At 43.6% G+C, this 24,933-nt stretch overlaps 3 protein-coding genes across 3 annotated transcripts; 2 read left to right on the forward strand and 1 right to left on the reverse strand.

The window, feature by feature from the left end:
• Positions 1-169: 169 nt before the first annotated feature.
• Positions 170-2,343, forward strand: LOC122132231 (potassium channel subfamily T member 2-like). Its single transcript, XM_042707059.1, has 3 exons — positions 170-766; positions 1,047-1,131; positions 1,346-2,343. Exons 1-3 carry the CDS (start codon positions 391-393, stop codon positions 1,461-1,463), a joined length of 579 nt encoding a protein of 192 aa, XP_042562993.1. The 5' UTR covers positions 170-390; the 3' UTR covers positions 1,464-2,343.
• Positions 2,344-8,167: 5,824 nt separating this feature from the next.
• On the reverse strand, positions 8,168-17,888 carry LOC122132233 (parafibromin-like; the record flags this gene model as incomplete). The annotated part of the gene is made up of 7 exons (XM_042707061.1): positions 8,168-9,499; positions 9,847-9,988; positions 12,005-12,105; positions 12,972-13,133; positions 15,181-15,268; positions 15,392-15,427; positions 17,654-17,888. Coding segments are annotated over 7 exons (801 nt in total), but the record flags the coding sequence as incomplete, so codon positions are not given.
• Positions 17,889-19,906: 2,018 nt separating this feature from the next.
• LOC122132232 (beta-1,3-galactosyltransferase 2-like) lies at positions 19,907-24,923 on the forward strand (the record flags this gene model as incomplete). The annotated part of the gene is made up of 2 exons (XM_042707060.1): positions 19,907-20,007; positions 23,433-24,923. A coding segment is annotated over exon 2 (1,278 nt), but the record flags the coding sequence as incomplete, so codon positions are not given.
• Positions 24,924-24,933: the final 10 nt, after the last annotated feature.

Consider the following 24,933-nt stretch of genomic DNA (forward strand, 5'->3'; position numbering starts at 1 on the left):
CTTGATTCTCTCTATTCTCTCTGCATCCTCCCTTTGAGGATTAACATTTCCTCTTGTTTTTATGATTTTTTATGAACATTTGTAGCTCTCCATATATGCCGTGCTTGTTAGGTTGGATTATGCTAAATCAGTGTTTGTTGATGTTTGTCAGAACAGAGACATACATTTTTCACCTAATTTTCTTCTCACTGAAACCCAGTCTGGATGATTAGTTAAGGAATCATATTTGATATCATCAACAAGATACATACAGTACATGATGATGTATTTCATTAAACATCATTCTTATTTCTTTTTGGGATTATAATTCTAATCACTGTTGTTGTTCTCCACAGTTTCAAGTGTCCTTGAACAGAGTTTCATTTCCACTGTAGAATCTTGATTTGCACCATGATAAGTGCGCTGACCTTTGCTGTTGCCAACCATTCCCCAAAGGGCAGGGAGTCCCAGCTCTCCGTGACAGTGGACGACTTTGAGGAGCCACAGGAGCAGAAGGAGCCAGGGGAGCAGAGAGAGCAAAGCTTGGCTGAGAAGAGAGTCTTGTGCACCTCCTCCTTCAGCGAGCCCCCCTCCAACAGGAGGAACCACAGGAAGAGCGTGCAGTGGGCGCGCCGCCTGAGCCGTCTGGGGCCTCGGCCCACCCCGCGCTCCCTGGAGAGGACTAGCCACCAGCGCAAGGGCCTGCTGCCGCGATCCGAGAGGCAGGAGCTGGCCGAGCTCGTCAAGAACCGCATGAAAAATCTGGGCCTATCAACAGCAGGATATGGTAGGGGGTTGGTTGGATGCAAAAGAAAAAAACAGGATAGTTCATTTCCTGAAAACATCAGAAATATCTTCAGAATTCTTCCTCAGTAAAGGCTGAATGTGTTTTGTAGGAAAAACAAGAAGAATTTGACCTCCTTCAAATGTAGTTCCTCCCTTTCCTCTTTGCATAGGCATGGCACGTGTACAGAGCCAGCTGGAGATAAATGCGTAGATTGTGGTGCAGCAAAAACAGCAACACACTGAATACTGAACCTGACCTTCATGTTTTTCTCATATTCCAGATGAAATGAATGAGAGTCTGAGCAGCTACTCGTACGTTTTACTCAACCCTTCTCCAGACACGAAACTGGAACTTAATGACATTGTGTAAGTAGAGTGAAGTTCTTCCTCGGAGAGAAAGGGTCTGCTCATTAGTTTACCAGAACAGAGGATTAAAACAAAATTCTTTGTGCAATGTTTACTGTCTGAAAAAGTCTGTGTGTCTTAGACAACTCAACTCAGTTTATCAATATCTCCCACTGTGATTAATACAATTATCATGAAATGTTTTGACTTAAGTCATGTTTTTTTTCTCTCACAGGTACATAATTCGTCAGGAGCCTCTATCCTTCGTGCCTAACACACCTGGAAGCAGGACGAGCAGTTTTGGCAACTGCCAGTGGATAAGTGAGAACCCAGAATTGGAAAGTCAGCTTTGATCTAGTTGTATTGTTTTATGATCTTTGTCTGGTATAATCGTTTGCCCGTGTCCCCACTCGTTTTCTGCACCTGGAAGTTGGGGTTAGATGTGAATCAAAAGTGTAATTTGCCCCACAGAGGAGGCTGCTGCAGTGAGGGTGAAACTATAGCTTTGTTACCTTGATTAGTCAGTGTTTATCAATGTATTAGAAGTGTTATGTCTCCTAAAAACCTCTTATATACTACATATACTACATTAAAGTGGCAAAGCTAACATTGAGTTTGAGTTGGCCCTTTTGATACAACAGTAAGACGGACAAATAATGGTCAAATAATACAAGATACTTATAGCATCTTAAATATTCATTGAAGAAGTAATATCCAACCAAGAATGCAAACTTATTTATTAGGCAAAATACACAATGTCTGTGACACTGACACACATAATAACAACATTATTTACGTATGTGTCCTATTGACAAAAGACCAAGTTTTCCTTTGTCACATTGCATTGTACCTCAATCACTGCATAGCATTCTAATGTATGCAATATAAGACCATAATACCATAGCTGATGATATATGAGACTCCAGCATGTTGCTTCAACAGACATCCTCTGCCTCTTGATTTCATGCATACAGCAGCATAGTTGTGGCAGCTTCTAGAAAGAAAGAATAATGAGGAAGATACAGAGGAGCATGAGATCACTCCGCAATCAATCAATCAGTCGGTCAATACAACTCCAGTTGTATCCTGTATTTGTATCCACTAGGGAAAAGCTATTTGTGATTAGGTTCACAAGAATCACACCAATACAATCACATATTCATGTGTTGCATGAAACAAAGACTCGTTTGTGAATGAATGTTTAAACCAGTGATAGGAGAAAATAAATATATAGGATGTGATTGATGTCTGGAACTGTCATTTTTAAAGGTCACATTGATCACTGACCATATATGTGAAATCTGAAATGAATGCTTCACATTCTGCATGCAGCCTTATTGATACCTCAGCATAGAATCAATAAACACATATCCGCTGTATTGACATGGGTGTAGACATTCGAGGCAGTGGTCGCAATTGGCTCTCCGTTTTAGAAATAATTGTATTGATTCATTGACGGGCTCAGTTTAAAACATGGTCAATATAAAGAAAGGATATCCACCTGACATAGCAATTTGTTTTGTTTATGCTCAGCAGCTTCTGACTTGGTGTCTGAGACATTGACATGCAGGGCAAAGGATGTGACTTGAAGTTGTAATATATATATATATATGTGTATATATATATATATATATATATTACTGTCTGCGTGAATGTGAGATGCCCATTACATTGTGAAAGCATGAAAAGTTCATTTTCATGGATCTATTCTATTATACATACATATATATATATAACAACTTCAAGTCACATCCTTTGCCCTGCATGTCACAACGTAATTCACAACGTAATGGGCATGTCACATTCACGCAGACAGTAATATATATATATAATACGTTGTGAAAGCATGAAAAGTTCATTTTCATGGATCTATTCCTGAATTTTGCTATTGGTAAATTGAACAGCTTTTTTTCTGGGATACAGACATACTTATTATTTAACATGATATGAAGAAAATCTCAAGCAGCCCCTGAACTACACTAAATCTTTAGATTAGATTAGATTAGATTCAACTTTATTGTCATTGCACAGAGTACAAGTACTGAGGCAACGAAATGCAGTTTAGCATCCAACCAGAAGTGCAAAATAGCAAAAAGTGCAGAGTATGTGCATATGTAAAGTGTAATAAGTGAATAAATAGATATGTACAGTAAGAAATAGATATGCAATATGAACAGTAAGAAATGGATATGCAATATGAACAGTAATTGGGACAAGAATAGCAGCAATTGAGGTAAGAAGTGTAGGTATGATAAGTATATGTAAAGTGCAGGTGTAAGTATTAGTGGTGGTAATAAGTGAGATGAAGTGAAAGAGGTATTAGTAATATTATATTTAAGAGGTATTGTATGGTATAAGTACGATTAAGACAGTAATAAGTGGTAGAAAAAACATTCTGGTGCAAATGTTCAGTGGCTGGAGGAGGGTGTGGCAGTCAAGCCAGGGTGGAGGGGGGAAGTACAATCTTATACTCCTTACTAAAATCGGAGGTTCAGGACAACCAGACCCTAAACCTGTAATCATAAAGCTAAGTGAGTACTGACAATGGTTTTAGCTTAGTGATTATTACGGTATGTTCCCTATCGTGACTAAAGAGTTAATTGTTGCATTGTTGGTGGGTAAGCTCTTGGTTTAATGTGCTCATATCTATGGCAGCTTTCATGCTGTCATGGTTTCAGACTAGATGTGTCACCCTGGCAACATTACTGTCTGCTGTGAGGTAGAGGTTCCTGGAGATCTTCACAATAAAACAGTGCTATGGATCTGAATTACTTTCATAGAATTACACATTTCAAGTAAAAGTAACAATTTGAAAGTAACATCATTTTTTATCTGTCAAATACTATTTTATTAATGTTAAATCCTTGTTTAACATTATAAAAGGTGACTGCCATTAAGCACATTGTCATTAGAGGTAACCATGTGTTTTAGATTTGACCATCATGCACTCTTTACCACATTTCTAATGCACCGATCTGACAATTCAACATAACTCTATTCAGGTAGGCTAGTGTTAGTAAAACATTGTCAGTGCATAGTGAAGAACATGTGGCAATGAACCTTCAGGAGTAGAATGGTCTCAAACTATTTCTTACTTAAAAATTTAGCAAAGCAATACGGTAGCTGTATCTACGCACAAACTAACAAACAAATATGAACCCTCCTGGCCTCTCCCCCTCCTTTCTCCCCTAATCTGCACTGTTTAAGCATCTCAGGGCAATGGACGGATTATGAAACCATGGGCCCCTGGGCCTGGACGTGTAAAAGGCCCCCCCTTTGCACGCGAGCGCCTGCGCCCTAAAAAAATGTCTTGTGCACTCGCAAAACATTACTTATATATAATGACATTTTGTTCAACAGCACAATAACTAAATAGTAAACCCATGAACGGCATTCTGACTCTAGAGGTGTTCTTACCGACACACCAGTGCGACACCACCATACCCGAATCACACCCTTTACAGTCATTGTTAATCAGTTATTAGTTTTGTCAACGTCTTCTTGTTGACTGTACATGACCTCACTGCCTCACTAAACAAGGAATAGTGAAAGCAGCTGATGTTTGCACGCAGTATATGCAGTTTTTCATATCATACCATCTTATTGGTGTTGTATTCTTTTCAGTCTGTTTCCTGTTTAAATGTTTTCCATGCCACCACTAATCATCTCTACTGAGACTATTCTATCTGTAAAGGTGATGATACACAGGACCATAATATTTTTATTGGGCAACAAAGTTTTATATGTCAACGGCTAACTTGTCATCTAATCACAATACAGGTTGCCCAGCAACGTTGCTCATAAAGTCACCATCACCTTAATTTTTTTGAAAAAAGGCAACAGCAGGTATGGGGAACATTTTATGAATAATGTGTTTGCTCCCAACCGATCCTTTGCAGTTGAAAGACCATAAATGATGTACTATAAAACATGCAAAACATTTTGGGCGATAGAAGACACTGAACCGATGGGCTGGTTGTCACTTTAGATCAGGGGTCTCAAACTCAAATTACCCGGGGGCCGATTTGCGTCCAGTCTGGTCATTGGGGGGCCAGATTTTTTTTATCTGTTTTAGCTTGCTTATCACAATACTGTAGATACCACTTTTGAGTTGGCATATCTACCATGTGTGATCAGTGGTACAATGGTCAGTGTTATTGAATAACAAGTAGCTGACCTGAGTTTCAATTCCAATGCCAGATGCTCTTTGGATAAAGGTGTTTGTTAAAGTTGCTCTTTAGGATCACTTTGTCCCATTGATAGCCCCTTTGCATGCGAGCGCCTGCGCCCTCTGTTTTAGGGGCCCCCTGAGCTCATGGGCCCCTGGGCTTGTGCCGGGTAGGCCCGTTCGGTAATCCATCCCTGCTCAGGGCTATGCCAGGGTCATCTAACAACTGCACTAGGCTCTTGAAAATGTAGATGAAGCTGTAAAGAACACAGTCTTACATTTAATGTATTCAATGAAATGTAAAAATGATTCATGCCAGCATGAAAGGCTTCAGAAAATGTAATTTTGAATTACTCAAAACCCTTAATAGCACAAACGATCATTTTTACGGCACAAACCAGCACAAACCTAGCACAAACGAACAGCAGTGCTATTTAAATATTTTGAATATTACGGGGGGCCAACTTCACACAGGTGTTGTGAACAGCTGCGGGATAAATACCTACGGTTATCGGGGCAACGTTTATGGCAGCACTTAAAACAATTCCAACAAATGTGAATTCATGCGAATATACCATTTCCATCAACCTGGTCGCATTAGCTAGCTAGCCCACCCCCCACTTGCGAATCGAAGGTCTGTAGGCTGAATTTTCATAATGACAAGCAGATTTGTCTTTAAAAAACACTGAGCAGAGGGCAGGTTTAATTCTTAAAACTTGGTTTCCTCATTTTCTTTTCTAAGGTTACATTGTGCTGTTGACTTACAGAATACGCTTAAGTGAAAGCCATGTTATGATGATGCGAAGTCACACATGAAGTGAGGGGAGTGAAGGGTTTAAGAGAGGTGACAGGTGTGCGTGATTAGTACTGCGGTGATTGTGAATGAGACAGAGTTGTGTGAGTTGGGGGGGTGGCATGAGCAGAGTTCAGCGCTGGCGTGACATGCACACAGAAAAAATACACAACGGCTCTCATGCCCATTTCCCTTCAGGGCGACAAACTGAACTAGTTCACATTTCCGCCCAGCAGGCCCACGCTATATTGCAAAGGGGATTGTGCAAAAAGTGTAAAATTATGCAAGGTATTTGTTTGTAAAAACTGTTAACAGTGAAGAGAGTGTTCAACTACGGGTAAGAAAAGTTGGGGCTGATAAAATATTTTTTATTTTCAATGGTTCCTACTTTTGTGTTATTCACTAGTAAAATATCTCGGTGAAATGCTGCATTTGGGCCCAAAAAGGATATACTGACATTCCAATCAATACAGTGGCACATAAAAAGAGCTTTACATATTTAGTATTGAGTTCAGTTTGTTGTCTAACACATAGCTATGACAATATAGTACATTTTGATATAGCATACTAAGTTAATGTCCTCAATAATAAGTAGGACGCCCACACCAAATGTTATTTATATAGCACTACTACTGCACAAATGCAGACAGTTTGTCATCTGAAAAAGCTGGTGTGTGCCCTTATAGGAGGGGTTTGTGGATAGCACAACCACTTCATGAAATGCATGTGACCATTGAGTTGCACAGTTTCTGAGCAGTACATGTCTTTGTCTTCAAGGTTGGACCAATGTTTTTCAGCATTTATATCCATCACAGACATCAAAAGGGAGAAAACCACAAATATACAGTGGATAAGGCTATTAATGTCTCTTTTCTGTTATCTTCATTTGCACATTTGGCATTGAGGTAATCCAAAAGTAATCAAGTTACATTACTTTAATATTGTGATACAGGGGTTACTGAATAACATTTTTAACAGGTAATCAGTAATTGTATCAGAATACATTTTTAAAGTAATCCTCCCAACCCTGGGTGCTTGAGACTCGGTTGTGGTTTGCTCCAGGGTTTCACGTGAACCTTTCCTTCAGTGTCCAGAAATTCTAGCGGATGCTGAGGACCGACTGTGTCTGGGTTGCATATCACGAGGGTCGCGCTGTGACTGTAATGGTAGTCTGCATCTGTGTGTGTGTGTGTGTGTGGGGGGGGTGAGAAGTAGAATGTATGTGCGGCAGTCTGATAAGCGGGCATGCACCAAACTAATCTTCACAATATTGTGTACTGCATGGGAAAGGTTCTCTGTGATGGATACTGATATGCTGCAGTGAGAATTAATGGATTATGCAGGAACTCTCTCAGACACAGCAAATCCAACCCATTTTTGTTGACAGCAATTACTCCAGCACTGGCTAAACTTCTTCACTTTTAGCAATGAATAAAGCAAAGCTGTTCAAAATGATGCATGTGACTGGTCCATCTCAAAGACTAAGAGAAATGTTCTTCAGAGTTCAAGGTTTGTTGTAGGTCCAGGTTGCATTAACAGTCATGTAGGTTGAAGGAAGCAGGAAAAAAAATGTCAGGAGCATAACATTTTTTGTCCATTTGATAATAAATCTAAACACAATATCTTTAACTTTAAACATCCACCTTGCTTAGTCCCGTTCTCAGACACTCATACTCACTTGTTTCTTTAGCAAGATCAGACACTTCATATGAAAATAAAGTTTGCATCAGTATCTTATCTGTATGTGTGTATGCATGCCTGTGTACATCAAAAACGTCCTTGTCTATAGCAGGAGATATTCCCCCTGGGTTTCCAAAATGGCCACTACACTTCACAATAGCCTTCGCATCAAAGAAGCCTGTCTGTCTAGAGTACTGGTGGGCGAAACAAACCCAGTGGAACACTCAGTGGAGGCCAAGGGGACAAAGAACGACGAAGAAAGTGAATGTTTCGAAAACATTCCTCCATGGCCTGTCACACTCCACTGGTGGTACAATCAGGCCCTTTGTGCTCAAATGGACATTCCGGATTGGGTTTGACAGTGCTGGGATGTGACCTACTGCAAGACTCTGAAAACAGGAGTAAACATAACAGTGTAGCTAACATTGAGCTTTATTATCCACACACACTGTGAACATTAAAAACAATGGAACACCCCCCCCACCACCACCACCACCACCACCACCACCCACCCCCAAGAACTGTACCCATTTATACAAAAATGAACTCTTGATGCCATAAAGAGTCGTGGACGTAATCAAAATAATCCAGAGACGCATTCCTTATTTATTGCAGCAGTGATTCCGATTCATAGGAAAATGAAGTTTACAGAGTGGTGCGATCAGATATAATACAAGAAAAAAAAAAAAAAAAGAACCACACACATTTTACTTGCCTTCTTTTAGTTGTTTACACTGTAATCAGAGTCATCTGCGCGTGCTGTATTTGTAACAGTTTGCAACATTACCATACAGCCGTTCTTTGCAGAGATCATCTTTAACGTGGGTTTCGAATCGAACTGGTAGCATGATAGAAGTGGCCTTCCTTGTGCAGCACACAAAAGAGGAAGAGAGGTGGGGGCTTTTTACGATTTCATCATCATCTCTTTTACCTGTTGCCCCATCACCAAATGGCCAGAGGAATATACAAACAAGCTGGTTCATATGAATTTAATATTTACACTTCCATCTGCTGTGTTAATGCTGTCCAAGAGCTGTGACTGCTGCTGAAAATATACAAACCTGGCAATTACCAAAGGAAGGTCCCTCAAGAAAACAAAAAGAAGAGCAGGGCAAAGCTCTGACAGTCTCACATTTTGTAACAACTATTTTTTTTGTTTTTTTTGTTAATGATGTTGGAAGTACACGCCCATTGCCAGTTCCAATGGGTCCTTCTCCAACTCATACCATTTTGTCTAAATCCGCAAAGTGAAAACAATAAATGGGAAGAAAAGTTTTCCATTACACCCTACACACTGTTTCTCCCCATTACACACTGTTTTTCTCCAGACATCAATCGCTGTCTAGGTGCTAAGTTGCTTTTTGGTTGGAAAGAGGAAAGAAAAAAGAAAAATAGACCAACATCACCATGGCGATAATCTGGCAGAAGAGGAAGTAAGCCTGCATCATCTCCCATCAGTGTACTTCCCCGTTCCCCTTAAACCCGCCCCCTTTAGTCCAGAGAAATGTGGCAGCACCACCATGCTGGGCCGTGACACGGTCCTGTTGCCATGACAGTAGAGAAGCAGACTTGGTTCCAAAGTGCTGCTCAGGGTCCTGGGTTGTTGGGGGGGGGGGGGGGGGTCTGAGCTGGAGGACTGTCTGAGGTGGGTGATGAGGGGCAGGACCAGAGGCCTCAGGCAAGGCCTCTGCAGAGTAGTCAAGGGCCCCTCTCAGAACCGCAGATGGGCCTTGTGTTTTACCATGTATCTGGAAGCAAAACAATGGTACACTTGAGTTGAAACACTGGAAGAACAGAACCTGATACCTCTGATGAGCCCCAGCCCTTCTGATCCAATCCAACTGATTGTGTCTATAGGGTGAAGCCCCTCAATGCATTCACATACGCACCAACAGAAAACACACACACACACACAATGACACACGCACACAATGACACACACACACAATGACACACACACACAATGACACACACACACACACACACACACACACACACACACACACACACACACACACACACACACACACACACACACACACACACACACACACACACACACACACACACACAGCTCAGTGATGAAGGCTCTCACCTATCCAGGGTCTCCCAGAAGCGGAGGAAGACGGGTCTGTCGAGGTGGCGCTTGTGGTGGCTCAGCTCCAGCACGGTCACGTCCCACTTTGCCACGTTGGGGTCCGGCCGCGCCTCGTCATACTTCAGGTGGAAGGCTCGGACTGAAAGAGAGGACACCGATGTGTTCAGCCCCAAGTTTACCAAACTCAACGCAGTCGAGGGGAGGAAACCCTCCAGGGTGAGCACATATGCATGTGAGCTAAAGGGGATAGTGACCTCACCATTTTCTTTGTGATGGATCAAGTCAAACGAATTGGTACTATGGTATTAGTATCAACTCATAACTGCTGCGCTAATGTTATTTGTGTATAATGTTCATAATGTTGATTAATTCAGCACAAACCCAGGCATCCTTTGACTAATATAATCATTTTCTTCTACTGCCCTTTCTTTTCGGGGACCACAATGAGAACACTTATGACAAAGCAAAATGAGGCGTTACCAATTACATCCTAATGTGATTAAACCTAATCCAGTATAATAAATGGCTGCATTACGAGCCAGGAAGTTAAGTCAAACAGAATTTTCCATCTCTCAAAGTACATAAAAGGTTTTGGATTTGATAACACAGTTAAGAAGGATGACTGGATGGTGTGCATTCAATAAAACAGAACAATTATAATCCAGCTCACGTTATGAGATTACACAAAACTGTCTAGACTTCACTCTGTTTAGATGGCCTTCAATACAAGTTCCACATTTCTAAGAGCCAGGTGAGGGACTGCATCTATAAAACATTCCAATTGCACTCAGTGTGGAGCAGAACTGTGCTGGCCAGCTAATGAGCGGAGGCCATTCAGGCCACATCTCCACTGAGGCACCGACAAGGAGAGCGAGTAAGCGCAGAAGGCACACCACACCGTCTGATAACGTCTCTGTGATATTGACTTGAAAACATAAACAGATGTTAGGGGCCCATGGTGCTGTCAAAGAACACTTTATAAGTGTGCAGGTGAAGCGGTCGACCGGACATTGGGCCTCATTCTCGAGCGCAATTAAGAAGAATTTCTTCTGAACTCCACTTACGATGTTTTAGGGCATTCATGAAAGTTCTCACATCTGCGATTCGTTCTGAACTTAAGACCAGAATTTCAGAACGCAAAATAGAAGAAGTCGTAAATCGCCCAGAGTTTTCTTAAATGCAATTCCTCAAAAAAACCACCAGACGCCCCACGGGGCTGCTCCGTGTTAGAAGGGTTAAGGGCTGAATTTGTGAGAAATCGTTGGTGATTGCGTTCACATCAACTCTACAGACATCCTCCGATAAAAATGATTCTAATAATAAATACGAGAATATTTGTATCATTAACAATTACGTTTCACATTTATAGTCATGATTCTACGAGGCATCGCGATGTCCTAAAATAAATAAAAGCACTACACGAACACTGCAAATGTAAGCGAATAAATAAATAAGCACTAAGCTCAATCGCGTGGATATAGCCATAGTGGAATAAAATGGACACATCTACATTCTGTGACAGTACCTCCACCTCTGCACCGGTGAAGTAAGGTCTGCGTTTAATGACCTGTGCACCACCGGTGTTTGCTTTCCGCTTTGACATGCTTGTCGATTGTGCTGCTTTCGAGTCGCTTTCGCGGGGATTCTGTCTATTCTGACTGCACACGTCACTACGGCTGCGTGCCCTTATAAGGAGCTGGTGGGGCGTGTATGTATGCAAATCAAGGTGTACAAGAACGCGCGTTCAATTTCAAAATCCTCATTCGGGGGAGCATGGCCGAGAACACTTCGGCTGCGTAAGAACCCGTTTTCAGGCGTTCATGAATCGGGCGGAGATCATTTCTTACGTTGGTCTTCCGAAGACACATCAGACAATGTTCGACAATGTTTCAGACAAAATGGTCTGAAGGTCTCCCACTTGTGTACACTAACCCTGACTGTATGTGAGTCAGAAGGGCCATCTAATACCTTTGATGGCCTTTATAATGCCCTGCATCGTGCATCCCCGCACCAAAAGTATCCTAAGCCATACATAATGTGGTCCTAAGAAAAATGGGTGAAGGGCTCTGTCTTGTTCTGACTGTATGCATATCTACCTACAGACATTTCTCTAGATTTCACTTTCACTAAATCTCATTGTCTTGGAAACACTTACTTTTGGCAAAGATATCCACTGGGGATCCATCAGGAAGCAGCCATGGCCAGCCTTTGAACTGCCAAGCCGGACCCTGCACAAACACAGCCACCACTCGGTCCCTGGAGGGGGGGGCGAAAGGAAATGGCCTTTTTTTTAACGAGGTAAGGGATGGTTCAAAAGACCTGATCCAGTCAAACTTCCGCTAATCGTGTTTTATGACATGGGTATAAAAGTGGATCTTTAACATAATAAAGATTGTACAACTCATACATCACATACTCATTAACTACAATATCATGATACGTGTTGTAGTTTGATATTAGTTTGTTAAATGGAAGTCTCAGATGTTTCTTTGTTCTCATTTAGAGGAAGGATGAGGTTGTGAGAATGTGGGGGTTTTGTAACTCAGAGATGTTAAACTCAGACCTGTCATTTGATGTTTAGGGTAGGACTGAATTAGGAGACCATGTGTTTGTGAACTCATTCTGGACTGTTGTGTTAAAGTCTGGGTTTGGGGGTCTTAGGTAAACATTCTTATCTCTGGGAAACAAAGAGCAGATGGGAGTGTCATGTATGAACTGTGAACATCTTCTGTGAATATAGGGTCCGACATTTTACCAGAGAGTCAGTGTATGTGGAAACAGCGGTCTGAAACCACTGCACTCCTCTTTGCCAGAGTAAAAGTCTGTTATTTATTTTATTCTTAGTTGTGTGTCTTAATTCTGAGGTTAATACAGTCCTGGTAAAGGGTGAAAAATTCCCTGACAACAACTTAGCGATTATCTTTTAAGTTTAATGTTTAGTTATCAGTCTTGGAGCAAAACGGCACCAACATGAATTGGTCATATGGGGCATAACAATTTGGCTACACATGTGGCAAACTTAGTTTGAGAAGACGACTTAGAAATTCACACTATAATAATGACCATCATCTTTCCTTTTGCTAAAGATGTTGTATGGCTAAAAGAACACGCGGGTAAAATACCAGTCTTGTGGCGCTAGCTTCAGCGGCTGGTCAATGACTCTGTAGGGAACGGTAACGCTAAGCGTGGCACCACCAGTCTGGATCTGATCTTTCCGTCTCTGGAGCAACACCTCATTGTCACGCTGGAGGCCCAGCTTCTTCTTCTCCTCGGACGTCAGAAACCTGCAGAGGACAGGGAGACCGAGAGAGAGAGAGAGAGAGAGAGAGAGAGAGAGAGAGAGAGAGAGAGAGAGAGAGAGAGAGAGAGAGAGAGAGAGAGAGACGGAAACACAGGAGAGGGAGAAAGCACAGCATTAGCATACGTGACAAAGCTGTCATAGAGCAACATAGAATTGCTAGTCAAGCTAGAATTAGCCAGAGGTTTGAAAATGAACATCTGAAATATACAGAAATATTGGCTGGAACACTGTTAACCAACACATCCCACCAAACGGCCAACTAACAAGCTTTGAAAGCCCCAATTCTCCTGATTTCCAAATTCTTACAATTAACGGTATAAACATTAAAACTAAGAATTATTTTAAACAAGTTATATTGTATCCAGCTCACAGAGGTGTGGTGTGCTGCTGTGAAGATTACCAACATCCTTACCCATACCCATAGTTTATATATAAAGTTCTATACGGAGAAATCAAGATTCAATCTCTACAGGGCAGCCAGTGGAACCAAGTGTGAACTCTGCTTAGGTACAGATATACACACACACACACACACACACACACACACACACACACACACACACACACACACACACACACACACACACACACACACACACACACACACACACACACACACACCATAAGTACACTTTCAGTTGTACCTCACGTGTGTGTGTGTGTGTGTGTGTGTGTGTGTGTGTGTGTGTGTGTGGTGTAATTATTCCAGTCTGCCCTTCTCTCTCTCATTGCGGTTGCAGCACCAGGCCCAGCTCTCGGACTGCAGGTTCATCTGGCTAAATGTCGAGCATCTGCATAAACAGCTGCCTCATCGAATTACCAAAGGCTGAAGGCCTTGGCATAATGAGCAATGCTCAATGACAAAGCTGTCTCCACTTGGGGTGGACCAACCGTTACGATCAGTGGACAGCCATCAGTGTAGCTCTCGCCCGTGAGCGTGTGTAAATCTGTGCCTGTGTGTGTGTGCGTGCGCAGCAGATTCTCGGACTGAGGCAGATTTACAAAGGAGAAAAATCCTTTGACCCATCAGTTCTGCTGTCAGCTATCTGTCTCTTCTGTTCCAGGTGGTGTTTGTTCCGTAAGCCATGGCTAATGTACTCACAAAACACAGACGACTCGATAAATGTGTCCAACACACGCGCCTTAAGTCTTAAGTTGTAAATAATGCGGTTTGTAAAACGTATAAAAGTTATCTTTGCTCAAAAAGAACAAAGGCTGGTTACAACAGTTTCCTACAGAACAAGAAGCCCGCAATGCAAATAACAGGAGGATTTGTTTGCTGTTGTCTTTTCCCTACATCAATATTGAGGAGCCCAATACTAGTAATATTACTATAATATACTATACTTAATACTAGGCGCAATGCAGCCAATAATGAGCGACTCAAAGAGCAGTTAGGGGCTGGCTGCTGTCCTCTGAGCCGCAGTGATATCTGGAGCTCCACCTCCCTCCCCCACCAGGGCTCCGCTGCCATCTTGTGACTTGAAGTGATTTATGGGTCCAATTAAACCGCAAAACAGCAATTATGCCTCTGATGTGCATGAAAGTGTGTGTGTGTGTGTGTGTGTGTGTGTGTGTGTGTATGCAAGGACTATTAATGCAGTCAAAAACAAAAGTTTGTGTGTGTGTGTGTGTGTGTGTGTGTGTGTGTGTGTGTGTTTGGGGTTTCACACAATGAAACACTGTAACGCCTCTATGCACACGCCTATATAAAACAATGAGAAATGGGCAGGATGTATATTGAAGTATGCACCCTCACTTTGAGTCTGGCCATGAGTGCACACTGCACACACTAAATTAATCTTTTGTGTTGAAGCTAGACCTTAGCAGAAGATTACTTCACAAGGGCCTGTTGAGTGGCTTTCTCAGGTGGTCATTACTCAAGGAGTTGGTGGTCTACAGCTACCCAATGCTAGGCAAACAATAAGAACAACACACAACAAGAACACAAGGGCTGCCCAGTAAGAGGAGAAAGGGGCGGATTCCTACTTTCAACTGAGAGCCAGGGTTGCGGAGGGGGTGAGACTTACTTCAGGTCCTGCAGGAGGTCCTTAGCATTGAGCATGGTGATCAGGGAAGTCGTGGAGGCTGGGATGATGATGATGGGAGTTCTTGAACCTGTACAGGGAAAAAAAAAAAAGATCATATAATGAGAGAGCTTCTTACCAAAAGTCACATTTGGTCTGTAGAAATTTGCTTTCAACTCAATTTAAAGATGTTATAGGCGGCGCTGTTGCTTACCTTTCTTTTGGTTTGGCGGGGGTCTTGCTTGGGAAACTTGAAAGGGAGAAAGAAATAGGAGAGAGAGAAACATTTTTGTGTTACTGCCATGGCTATACACATCAGAACACACACACACACACATACATACATACACACACACCACACACACAGAAACATAGACTCGCTAAGACCATTTTGACTACAAATATCTGTGACTGGAAATGTCTGACCAAAGTTATTTTGGGGCAGCCATGTACTTTTTTAGTATCTGCAAAAAGCCACCCCATGGTTTAACAGACCAAAACCAAAATAACTTGAGAACAGCAAGCATTGAGCTTATCAACAGTCATTCTTTACACAAACAACAATGAGTCAAAGGAATAAGCAACAGTAATATGTTTTTCTGTTTGGTGGTTCAGATACATAAGGAGAGGGCCCAAGAGTCTGTGGTGCCACCCGCCTTGCTGAAGGTCTTTCTTGCGCTGGAGGAGTTCATAACGGCGCATCGATCCATTAATCTAAATCAGAGTGGCGCTGGAGAGCTGCCACACACAGCCAGCAGCCTCATCCCTCACGCCATGCAGTGCTGCATTCACACACCACCTGCCCATCATGCGCGTGCTCATCAGTCATGTCGTGCGTGTGTGTGTGTGCATGCGTGCGTGTGGTGGGCGGGCTATATGCCTTTGTTTGTGTGTGTGTGGGTGTATATACACACTTATCCATCATGGTGTGTGTGGGTATATATATACACTTGCACAGAAAAAGAGTGTGTGCGCATCTGTGCATGCTGCTTCTGATAGAAAGTGTCAGGTGCAAGTGGGTGGTGGACAAAGCGCCCTTGGACACCGCAGAGAGCAACGACTCGGGGTGAAGCTCAGAATGGTAACCAGTCATCTAAGAGGGGGGCCAACATGAACACAAATCTAACATAGGCGATGCGAAGGGGGCCAACGTGAAATTGCTCTATGACATCTGCAATGTGTGGACATGTAGTTTATTTCACGTTTGCTTCTTCCTTTTGTCTTCTACCTGTGTCTGCCAGTATCTGCACCATGCACAAAGGACTCTCATGACTTTCCATTAGTCCAAAAAAAAAAAAAAAATGGTTCAAAATCCATCAAAATGATAAGATCATGCTATCGGAAGCAATAGAACGTATGCACAACGGATAATAGACCCACGACCTTCTCTTCGCCACAGGAGGCGGGAAGGAGCACACACAAGCTGAGACAGAAAACTGACAGGAAGAAAATGTATAAAGTCCTGTTGATCTTAAGGTATGAACCGTCAACTGTACTGACATTTGTGTGGGGAAAGGGAATGCTTATTCTCTGTTATATACTCTAAATTACATGGAACATTATGCACCTTTTTAGTAGCCTATATGAGAATATGATTAGAAGTAAGAAACATTTCCTTCCCCCACACCAAATTTCAATGTCAATAATCGTAATGATATTAATAAAGATAAATAACAGTGGATGACTTGAGCTCCTTGAACTCAACTGCAATTCAGTTCAGGTATCTATGAGGAGAGGTGACATCACTGCCAGCCTGTGTTAGGGAGAATTTGAATTTCTCTGGCTCCTCAGAACTCAATACCACTGCTGAGACATTCAGAGAATCAATTCTCTTTCCTGTAAATCTATGTGAAAACCACTGCAGCTTCAAATTCCACACTTGATTGATTTCGGGGGGGCTTTAAAGATCATAGCGAAGTCTCACATTTAGCCAACACACCACTGTTTGTCATCTCTCACATGTACAGTATGTTTATGTCTTTAACATTTTCATTCACCAGCAGCACAAGATGTAATCATCCTCAAGTCTGTCTCTTAGTCTGACAATAACCGTGCTGAGCAGTCCTTTACGGTGCCAGTGTGGTTAGTACGTCATTTCCTGTTTATTTATCTCTGGAAAATCTGTGTGTCTTTACAAGTGTTTCATACCAGGAGGTAACACAATGCGCCTCACAGTAGGAAACCCTCCGCCTTTTTTTCCTACTGTGAGGCGCGTTGTGTTACCTCCTGATATGAAATGCGCCGTACAAATAAAGTTTGATTTGAAGTCATGTCAAGCTGGGTATGTGTGTCCCCGAACGCGAATGTGGGGAAATGGTCCTGGTTTTATCAAGCTCAGAGCCAAGGTTGAATCTCTGGGTTTAAGCCTTTATGCAAGACATTAGTATATCATAAATACAATGTGGCTTATAGTATAAAAATGTAAAGCAGAATAAAAAAAAACAGACTTATTTTTGTCCCTTCAGTTCATGATTACCTGGTCGGGGCACTGGCTGCATGGCAGGAGTCTGAGCCTTCCTGGCTGATGCGCCCTCCTGAAAGAGAGAGAGGGAGGGGTGGGGGGAGAGAGAGCATAAGAGAGAGGGGGAGAGATGCAAAGGGAGGGAGAGAGAGCATAAGAGAGAGGGGGAGAGATGCAAAGGGAGGGAAGGAGAGAATGAGAAAAACAATCCAACAAATAAGGTCACATTAACATTTAGCTGTGGAGAAGCTTATCAGGCTTGCTCTGTCTCTCTCTCCCCTCTGACTGCTCATCACAGCACCCCACCCCAGCCCACCACGCCAGCCCTCTTCTCCAACACTCTGGGTCATTAGTCTTAATTGGAGAGCTTAAATCATTTAAAAGTGCTCCTGTGTGACTCTGGCCACCGGCCACCAGCCTCCTTCCTCCAACGCGTACAGATAACCTGCACCTGCACCCCAAAACCCCACCCCCACCACAGACAGTGTGATGGGCTGGAAGAATCGCTCAGCCCCACCCCTTTAGAGGCAGTGTTCCATCACTGACAGGAAGTGTCAAACCAACCACCCACGGTTTCGGTTTCAGATATTACTGTATGAGAACCCAGTTTAAACTCAACCTCAAGCATACAGTCTCCAAAGTCTAGAGGATGCTGAAACAGTTCCAACAGTGGCAACCAGTAATACTGATCATTAGAGCTGGTACTAGGAGGTGTACTGCAGTGTTGACCCAGTCACCGCCATAACAGCTTTTCCCCCCTTTATCTGAGAGTGCTTGCCATCCTCATGTAGCTGGCGGCTTGGTCTTGTCTACACGTATCCAGCTATTTTCAAATCACTTTTTTCCCATCCGCTTTGAAAGTCCACACATCAGCATAGTGTTGAGAGCTGGCCCCACATGTATTTATTGGTTAAATAAAAAATAAATAAAATAAATAAACAATAAAAACTAAACATTTAAATTAAAAACACTGCTGCTGGTGATAACTTCGAGCATTAGGACAGATGTACGCAAGGTCTGAGAATCCAATGGGCTTCCTTTGTGTTTGTGGGGACTGAAACACAAGGTTCCTCACACTTGACCGGTCAATTTGCTTTCGACTTAGACAATGGTTGAGGCAATGGTTTGGGATTTTGACCGTGGCTGTCCTCCCACAAGCGTCACACACATTTAAAAAAAATGTCATATCCTCCTAAAAATAGACGCACACAGCTTTCTTTTCAAAATGTCAACATTTTGGCAAATCTGGGAGACAGCAGCAGTGATGCCCTTTTCACCCCACCACCTCTCCCCTCCTCCCACAAAGGCAGGGAGTGAGTGAGAGAGACTCTTCCTGTATGACTCTGGATGGGGTGGGAGCCAGCACAAAAGACTCACGTAGGGGGAAGGGAGAGGGTGCGTCACCGGTGCAGCAAAGAATGTCAGTTACATGGCACTAGACACACACACACACACACACACACACACACACACACACAAATTATCTTGCTGCCCCAACATCATCCATAGATTTAAACATTTTCAAAGTAAAAAGGCAGGCAAACATAGTTAAACACATGCCATCTAGATCAGAGTGCACCACCAATTGATATATAGGGCAGCCAAACAGGGAGCACACATGAGGATGATGGCATGATGGGAAAACAGAGATATGTATTTTGGGAAAGGGGGAGAGGTGCATGAGTGACTGTTTTCTCTCTCTCTCTCTTACTCTCTTTCAGAGAGGAATGCAGCACACACTGGAGAAGGAGGTGGAGTGTGTGAGAGAGAGAGAGAGAGAGAGAGAGAGAGAGAGAGAGAGAGAGAGAGAGAGAGAGAGAGAGAGCGCAAGAGAGAGGGAGGAATAGGAAGGTGTGAGCAAGCGAGGGGGAGGCTCATCCTGCCTAGCAACGTCAGAAAATCAGAATAGGAGCGCTCGCTGCTCTCTTCGACGCTGTGCATCCATCCATCCATCCATCCATCCACCCATCAGCCTGCCTGAGAGCAGCCAGCCCCCAGGGGGATGGATTATGAATGGGGAGGAGGGCGGGGAATGAATGAGGATCAAAGCGCTCTCTGCATCCACACGAGACGCCTCTTTGTGTGACAGACCAGGGGGTTCACGGGAACATAGAGCACAGATGACACGAGTGGTGAAGAGAGAGGAAGCTTAGCTCTTAGCTAACGAACAGCAGCAGGACGCTGAGAGGCGACAAGCGGGAGGAGAAGAGACAAAAAAACAAGGGATGCCGGTGAAATGACGGACTACTATCACAGCTGTCAGGAGCGCATGTCGATAATCGTGGGGTGAGGGTGCCAACTGTGTCACGAGCAGCAGTAGCAGCAGCAACCGCCTCTGCACAGTCCAGACGAGTTCCATGGCGAGAAAGGTACATTCAACTCAACCAGATATGAATAAATGATGCGTGCAATCGAACCTTACTGTAGATCACGCACGATGCACATTTACTACCTTTTAATATTTAGGTGTTAACATAAAGTGTTGAGGCATATGTATATATGCCTTTATATATAAAAACTAGCTCGACAACATGGCTCTAGGTGATTCTTTCTGGTCTTGGTCAGGTGTATGAGAACAGACTCTGCGTGTGAGCAGGAAGGCATTTCTGCTCATATCCTGTGATCCCCCCCCATCAACAGGGGAAAGCATTGAGTGTTCCGCTGGTGCTGCTGAGAGTGTGTGTGGCCACAAACAGCCCTTTGTCTGCTGCACCTCTCAGAGGCCAGTGTTTTTCTTCAGCATACGAGAGGAACTCGCACTGTCTGGGAACGAGAGACGAGCACCCGAGACCAAGAGAGGAAACAGATACATCACAGTGGTAGATTGGTTGGAGGATAATAATAAACAGTCGAGGCACACTTCAGCAAATTGTTACTCAAAACCTCCTTTGATAGACTATGCTTGTTCAATCCGTATGGTTTCAGTGAATCTTTGCCAATGAGTGGTTTAAGTAAGCATGTGTTAGTATTTGGCATCTACCAATGTCAATGGAAAATCAATCTAGTTGTGAAACCCATGCTGTACCCTCCTCCACTTTAGTAATGTGCAAACTTAAACCCGTAAACTAACTACGCTGCATTGCAACTTAGCTATGCATCTCCAAATGGCTTCTGCTGCCCATATCTGGCCACCAAAGGAAACGGTCAAGCCCTGTCTCATCCGTCACGACGGTTCTCCCACTTGTCCAGATATCTATCTGAAACCAAGGATGAGAATAAGCTGTTCCCAAAGCAGCACTATGGGTATCTGGCACAGAGCACCAATATCTCTGACTGCAGAGGAGATGAAAGCTACATCCCATAATGTACAGATTTGACGCTGTGTTAGTGTTGCCATGGTGACCACAACGCAAAATCTACTTAACTACTTGACCATGCTAAGCTTTAGGAGCTGTTTTCAAGGCATTACCATTGAGACTGTGATGTGACACAATAGCTTTTGAAAATCTATGCCAATGGCATATAAACCTCAGATCGTCACCGTCAGCCTTCTCTTTAGGCCATCAAAATCTGGATTAGATTTCTTCTTTTATTTCATGGATTACATGAGGACATCTAAAAGGCCATCATGAACAGCTATTAAAGCACAAAAAAATCCATTACCTAGCATCACATATTGGAGAGTATAATGGCCGTCATATCAACTAAAAACTCACTCCTAGCATCATAAATCCTAAAGCTATATTGTAAAGCTTGGATCTGTGTGTAACATTGATTAACATTGCATATATAATGTATATATAATGTAATATAATATCATTTAATAAATTAAATGATATAATATCATTTAAATAGTAACCCATTATTGATGTGCAGCATGCCAGAGACTAAGTATGAGAGTATGACATGTATTTTCAAACATGCTCTTGGACTCTTCCCAAAGAAACCTGTGCCAGATGTGTCACTTAACATGCCTACATGAAAGTCTACTCAATTGGAGCATTATCTTAGCTAACGTGGCTACAGTTGCTACTTCCAAAAGGAGGGACAACATTCCGTGTGAGACCGGAGTTGCAGAGAGTAACCTACTCAAGCCCCGCAGGCAGCTACATTCACTCTGGAGCTTCTGCATCCACATGGAGTACTCACACCTTGTCTTTAGTAACACGTACTTCAGTTTTGTACTCCATTAGGAGCCCTGAACAACAGGTACAAACAGTGAACAAGTGTTTTTCATTGGCCAGAAACAATATGACTCGTCAGAGATCCAGCCATCAACCTGCACGTATTTATGCCCTCGTCGTTTTAAATAAAGGTACATTTGGGGAAGATGGAAAAGGAAGTAGTAGGGTTCATATGAGTTGCAGTATCATAAAAGTGTAGGACAAGAGAATAGGCCTATGTCTGTTATAGTTTGCATAATTATTTGCAATTGTTTGCATAATTACATTTACATTGTCATTTAGCAGACGCTTTTGTCCAAAGCGACGTACAATGGAGAGAACAGTCAAGCTAAGAGCAATAAAGAACATGGTGTAACAATAAATACTACTTTACATAAGAATTAGAAAAACGACCTAGAAAGGAAAAAGAAGTGCAGGAATGTAACTGCCGAAGTGCAAGTTAAGCGCTAGTCAAGGTGCCAGTTAGGAAGGGAGGTGCTCTCTGAAGAGTTGGGTCTTCAAAAGCTTCTTGAAGGTAGAGAGGGACGCTCCTGCTCTGGTAGTACTAGGCAGTTCGTTCCACCAACGTGGGACTACAAATGAGAATAGTTTGGATTGCCGTGCTTGCACGGACGGCAGTGCCAAACGACGCTCACTAGACGAGCGCAGCGTCCTGGGTGTGACATTTGCCCTTACAAGAGCATTTAGGTAGGTGGGAGCAGAACCAGCAAGCACTCTGTGGGCCAGCATAAGTGACTTGAACTTAATTATCCTGTTGGATAATTAACCCAGCTTGGTGATGGAACATTCCATCTTGCACCGTTGCAGAATGTTGGTAATAATAATGGTAAAATTCCACTGGCATCATCAACACTTTACCACTGCTTAGTAAGATAAGGATCATCTTAATATCATTCATTTGATGCTTTCTTCCATGTTCAGAGAAGCATTACGCGCTCTAGTATTTATGCCTCCAGCACGCAACGACGCCCAGCCTATTCAAGCAATAAAATAATGTTCTTGTGCAACCCCTCGTGTGAGGTAGCTCACAACGGATTCTGGTGAGGCACGGGAATGGCTTAAGTATTCCGATGGCACAATGCTCTGCAGTGTTGGTAGAGCAGTCGTGAGGGACAAGGAGAGGCTAAATTCATTGGTCGTCCATCATGAAAGCCGAGGCCATCAAGAGCTTTGAGAGCTCGCATTGCCACAACATTCTCTCGAATGATTTAGTGATTGCTTATTAGTTTACTAATTGAATGGTAAGGTTGCACAATTACAAATTGTATGATATCCATACTGAATGCAAGTCTCATTTCTGAAATCCATTCTATATGTGGTGTACAATGAAATTAAAATGACACATGAAGACAGTATATTACTGATGCATCGAAATTATGTTATGAAATGCATGGTTTAATTTTGGCAGCTAAAAAAATATGCCTGGGTGGTAACTTTCTTTCAAACGGCAAAAAATGTTATGCCATAATACATTTGACTAAAAAAGGGCATTCATGCAAGACGCCAGCAGCAAAATGACAGGAGGTGTCATAAACAACCGTGTACATAGAGTCCAAAACATAATCTGAAGCCCTATGCATCTTGGTGTGATTCAGAATTAGTAAGGTCATTAGCTTAGGCTTTTGTGCTGTTAATCAAACAGTAAACCCTTTTTCTTAATCTTTCAACAGACAAAGACAAGCATGAATAAAGCATGCTGCAAGGACACATCTAGCCACTAGCACTTCCCTGAGTGGCATCACCATGAGCTACACGTCAGCTTTATCGAGGGAGCCCTAAGGAGTTTCCTTCAGCCAAGTGGCACTGCCCGTCATGCCCTGCTGGCCCAAGCTCGTCTAGATGTAACTGGCGTTGATGTGTGCCAGTGGCGCTCGGCAGCCAGGATGCAGTGGAGACGACGGCACTGCTGCACGCACATCGCCGCGCTTCTCACCCTGCTCTCCTTCCTGGGCTTGCTCCTCATCCTTGGCCACCAGGACTGGCGACCGGGCCGCAGCCGGAGGGACGGCCAGCACGCTGCACGGGGGCCGGGGCAGCGCCAGGCAGAGGCCACCCACAGCCAGAGCCGTAACCACAGCATCCTGCCCCGCGTCAGCGCGGCCTGGAGGGATTCTCCAGCTCCACCGGCCAATGCAAACCCCAAGCCTGTGGTGAACCTCAGCTCCTACCCAGGTGAAGAGGGCGGGGTGGTCGGTCTGGAGAACTCGCTGGGCGCCAACAGCAGCCTCAGCGAAGAGATGAAGGCCGCAGGCTCCACGCTGCCTCTTGAGCCCTACGAGTACATCCTGAACGAGCCCAACAAATGCCGAGACGTCACACCCTTCCTAGTGCTGTTGGTTTCTACCGAGCCGGAGCAGAGGGAGGCCCGGGACGCCATCCGGCAAACGTGGGGGAACGAGAGTGTGGTCGACGGCCTAGGAATGGTGCGTCTTTTCTTGCTGGGAATACAGAATGCCAGCAGCAGGGCGGCGAGTGAAGAGCTTCACCGTTCTTTAAGAGCCGAGAGCCAGACGTACCATGACATCATCCAGCAGGAGTACCTGGACACATACTACAACCTCACGGTTAAGACTCTGATGGGAATGCACTGGGTGGCCACCTACTGTCCTGGGGCCAACTATGTCATGAAGACAGACAGTGACATGTTCGTCAACACAGAGTACCTCATTCAGAAGCTACTCCGACCCGGCACACAGCCGAGGCGGAGGTACTTCACTGGGTACCTCATGCGAGGGTATGCGCCAAACCGCAATAAGAACAGCAAGTGGTACATGCCTCCAGAGCTTTACCCCAGTGAGCGCTACCCCACTTTCTGCTCTGGGACAGGGTACGTGTTTTCAGGAGACATGGCAGCCAAGATCTACAGGGCCTCGTTGAGCATACGGAGGCTTCACTTAGAGGACGTGTATGTGGGTATCTGTTTGGCCAAGCTGCGGATTGATCCCAAGCCCCCGCCAAATGAGTTTCTCTTTAACCACTGGCGCGTGTCGTACAGCAGCTGCAAGTACAGTCACCTGATTACCTCCCACCAGTTTCACCCCAATGAACTGCTCAAGTACTGGCACCACCTGCAGAGCAACAAGCACAACTCCTGCATAAACACACCCAAAGACAAAGACAAGAGTGGTAGGTTTCGCCAAAGAAAACTGCACTGGGGCCAAGTTCTTGGGT

This window comes from Clupea harengus, unplaced genomic scaffold (genome assembly GCF_900700415.2).
Source record: "Clupea harengus unplaced genomic scaffold, Ch_v2.0.2, whole genome shotgun sequence".
Taxonomy (NCBI): domain Eukaryota; kingdom Metazoa; phylum Chordata; class Actinopteri; order Clupeiformes; family Clupeidae; genus Clupea; species Clupea harengus.

What these genes read in the sequence shown, in the direction of transcription:
- LOC122132231 (XM_042707059.1), top strand. Translation starts at nt 391, where the DNA reads ATGATAAGTGCGCTGACCTTTGCTGTTGCCAACCATTCCCCAAAGGGC. An exon ending in CCTATCAACAGCAGGATATG is followed by an intron (nt 767 to 1,046) that starts GTAGGGGGTTGG and finishes CTCATATTCCAG; the next exon opens with ATGAAATGAATGAGAGTCTG. An exon ending in CTGGAACTTAATGACATTGT is followed by an intron (nt 1,132 to 1,345) that starts GTAAGTAGAGTG and finishes TTTCTCTCACAG; the next exon opens with GTACATAATTCGTCAGGAGC.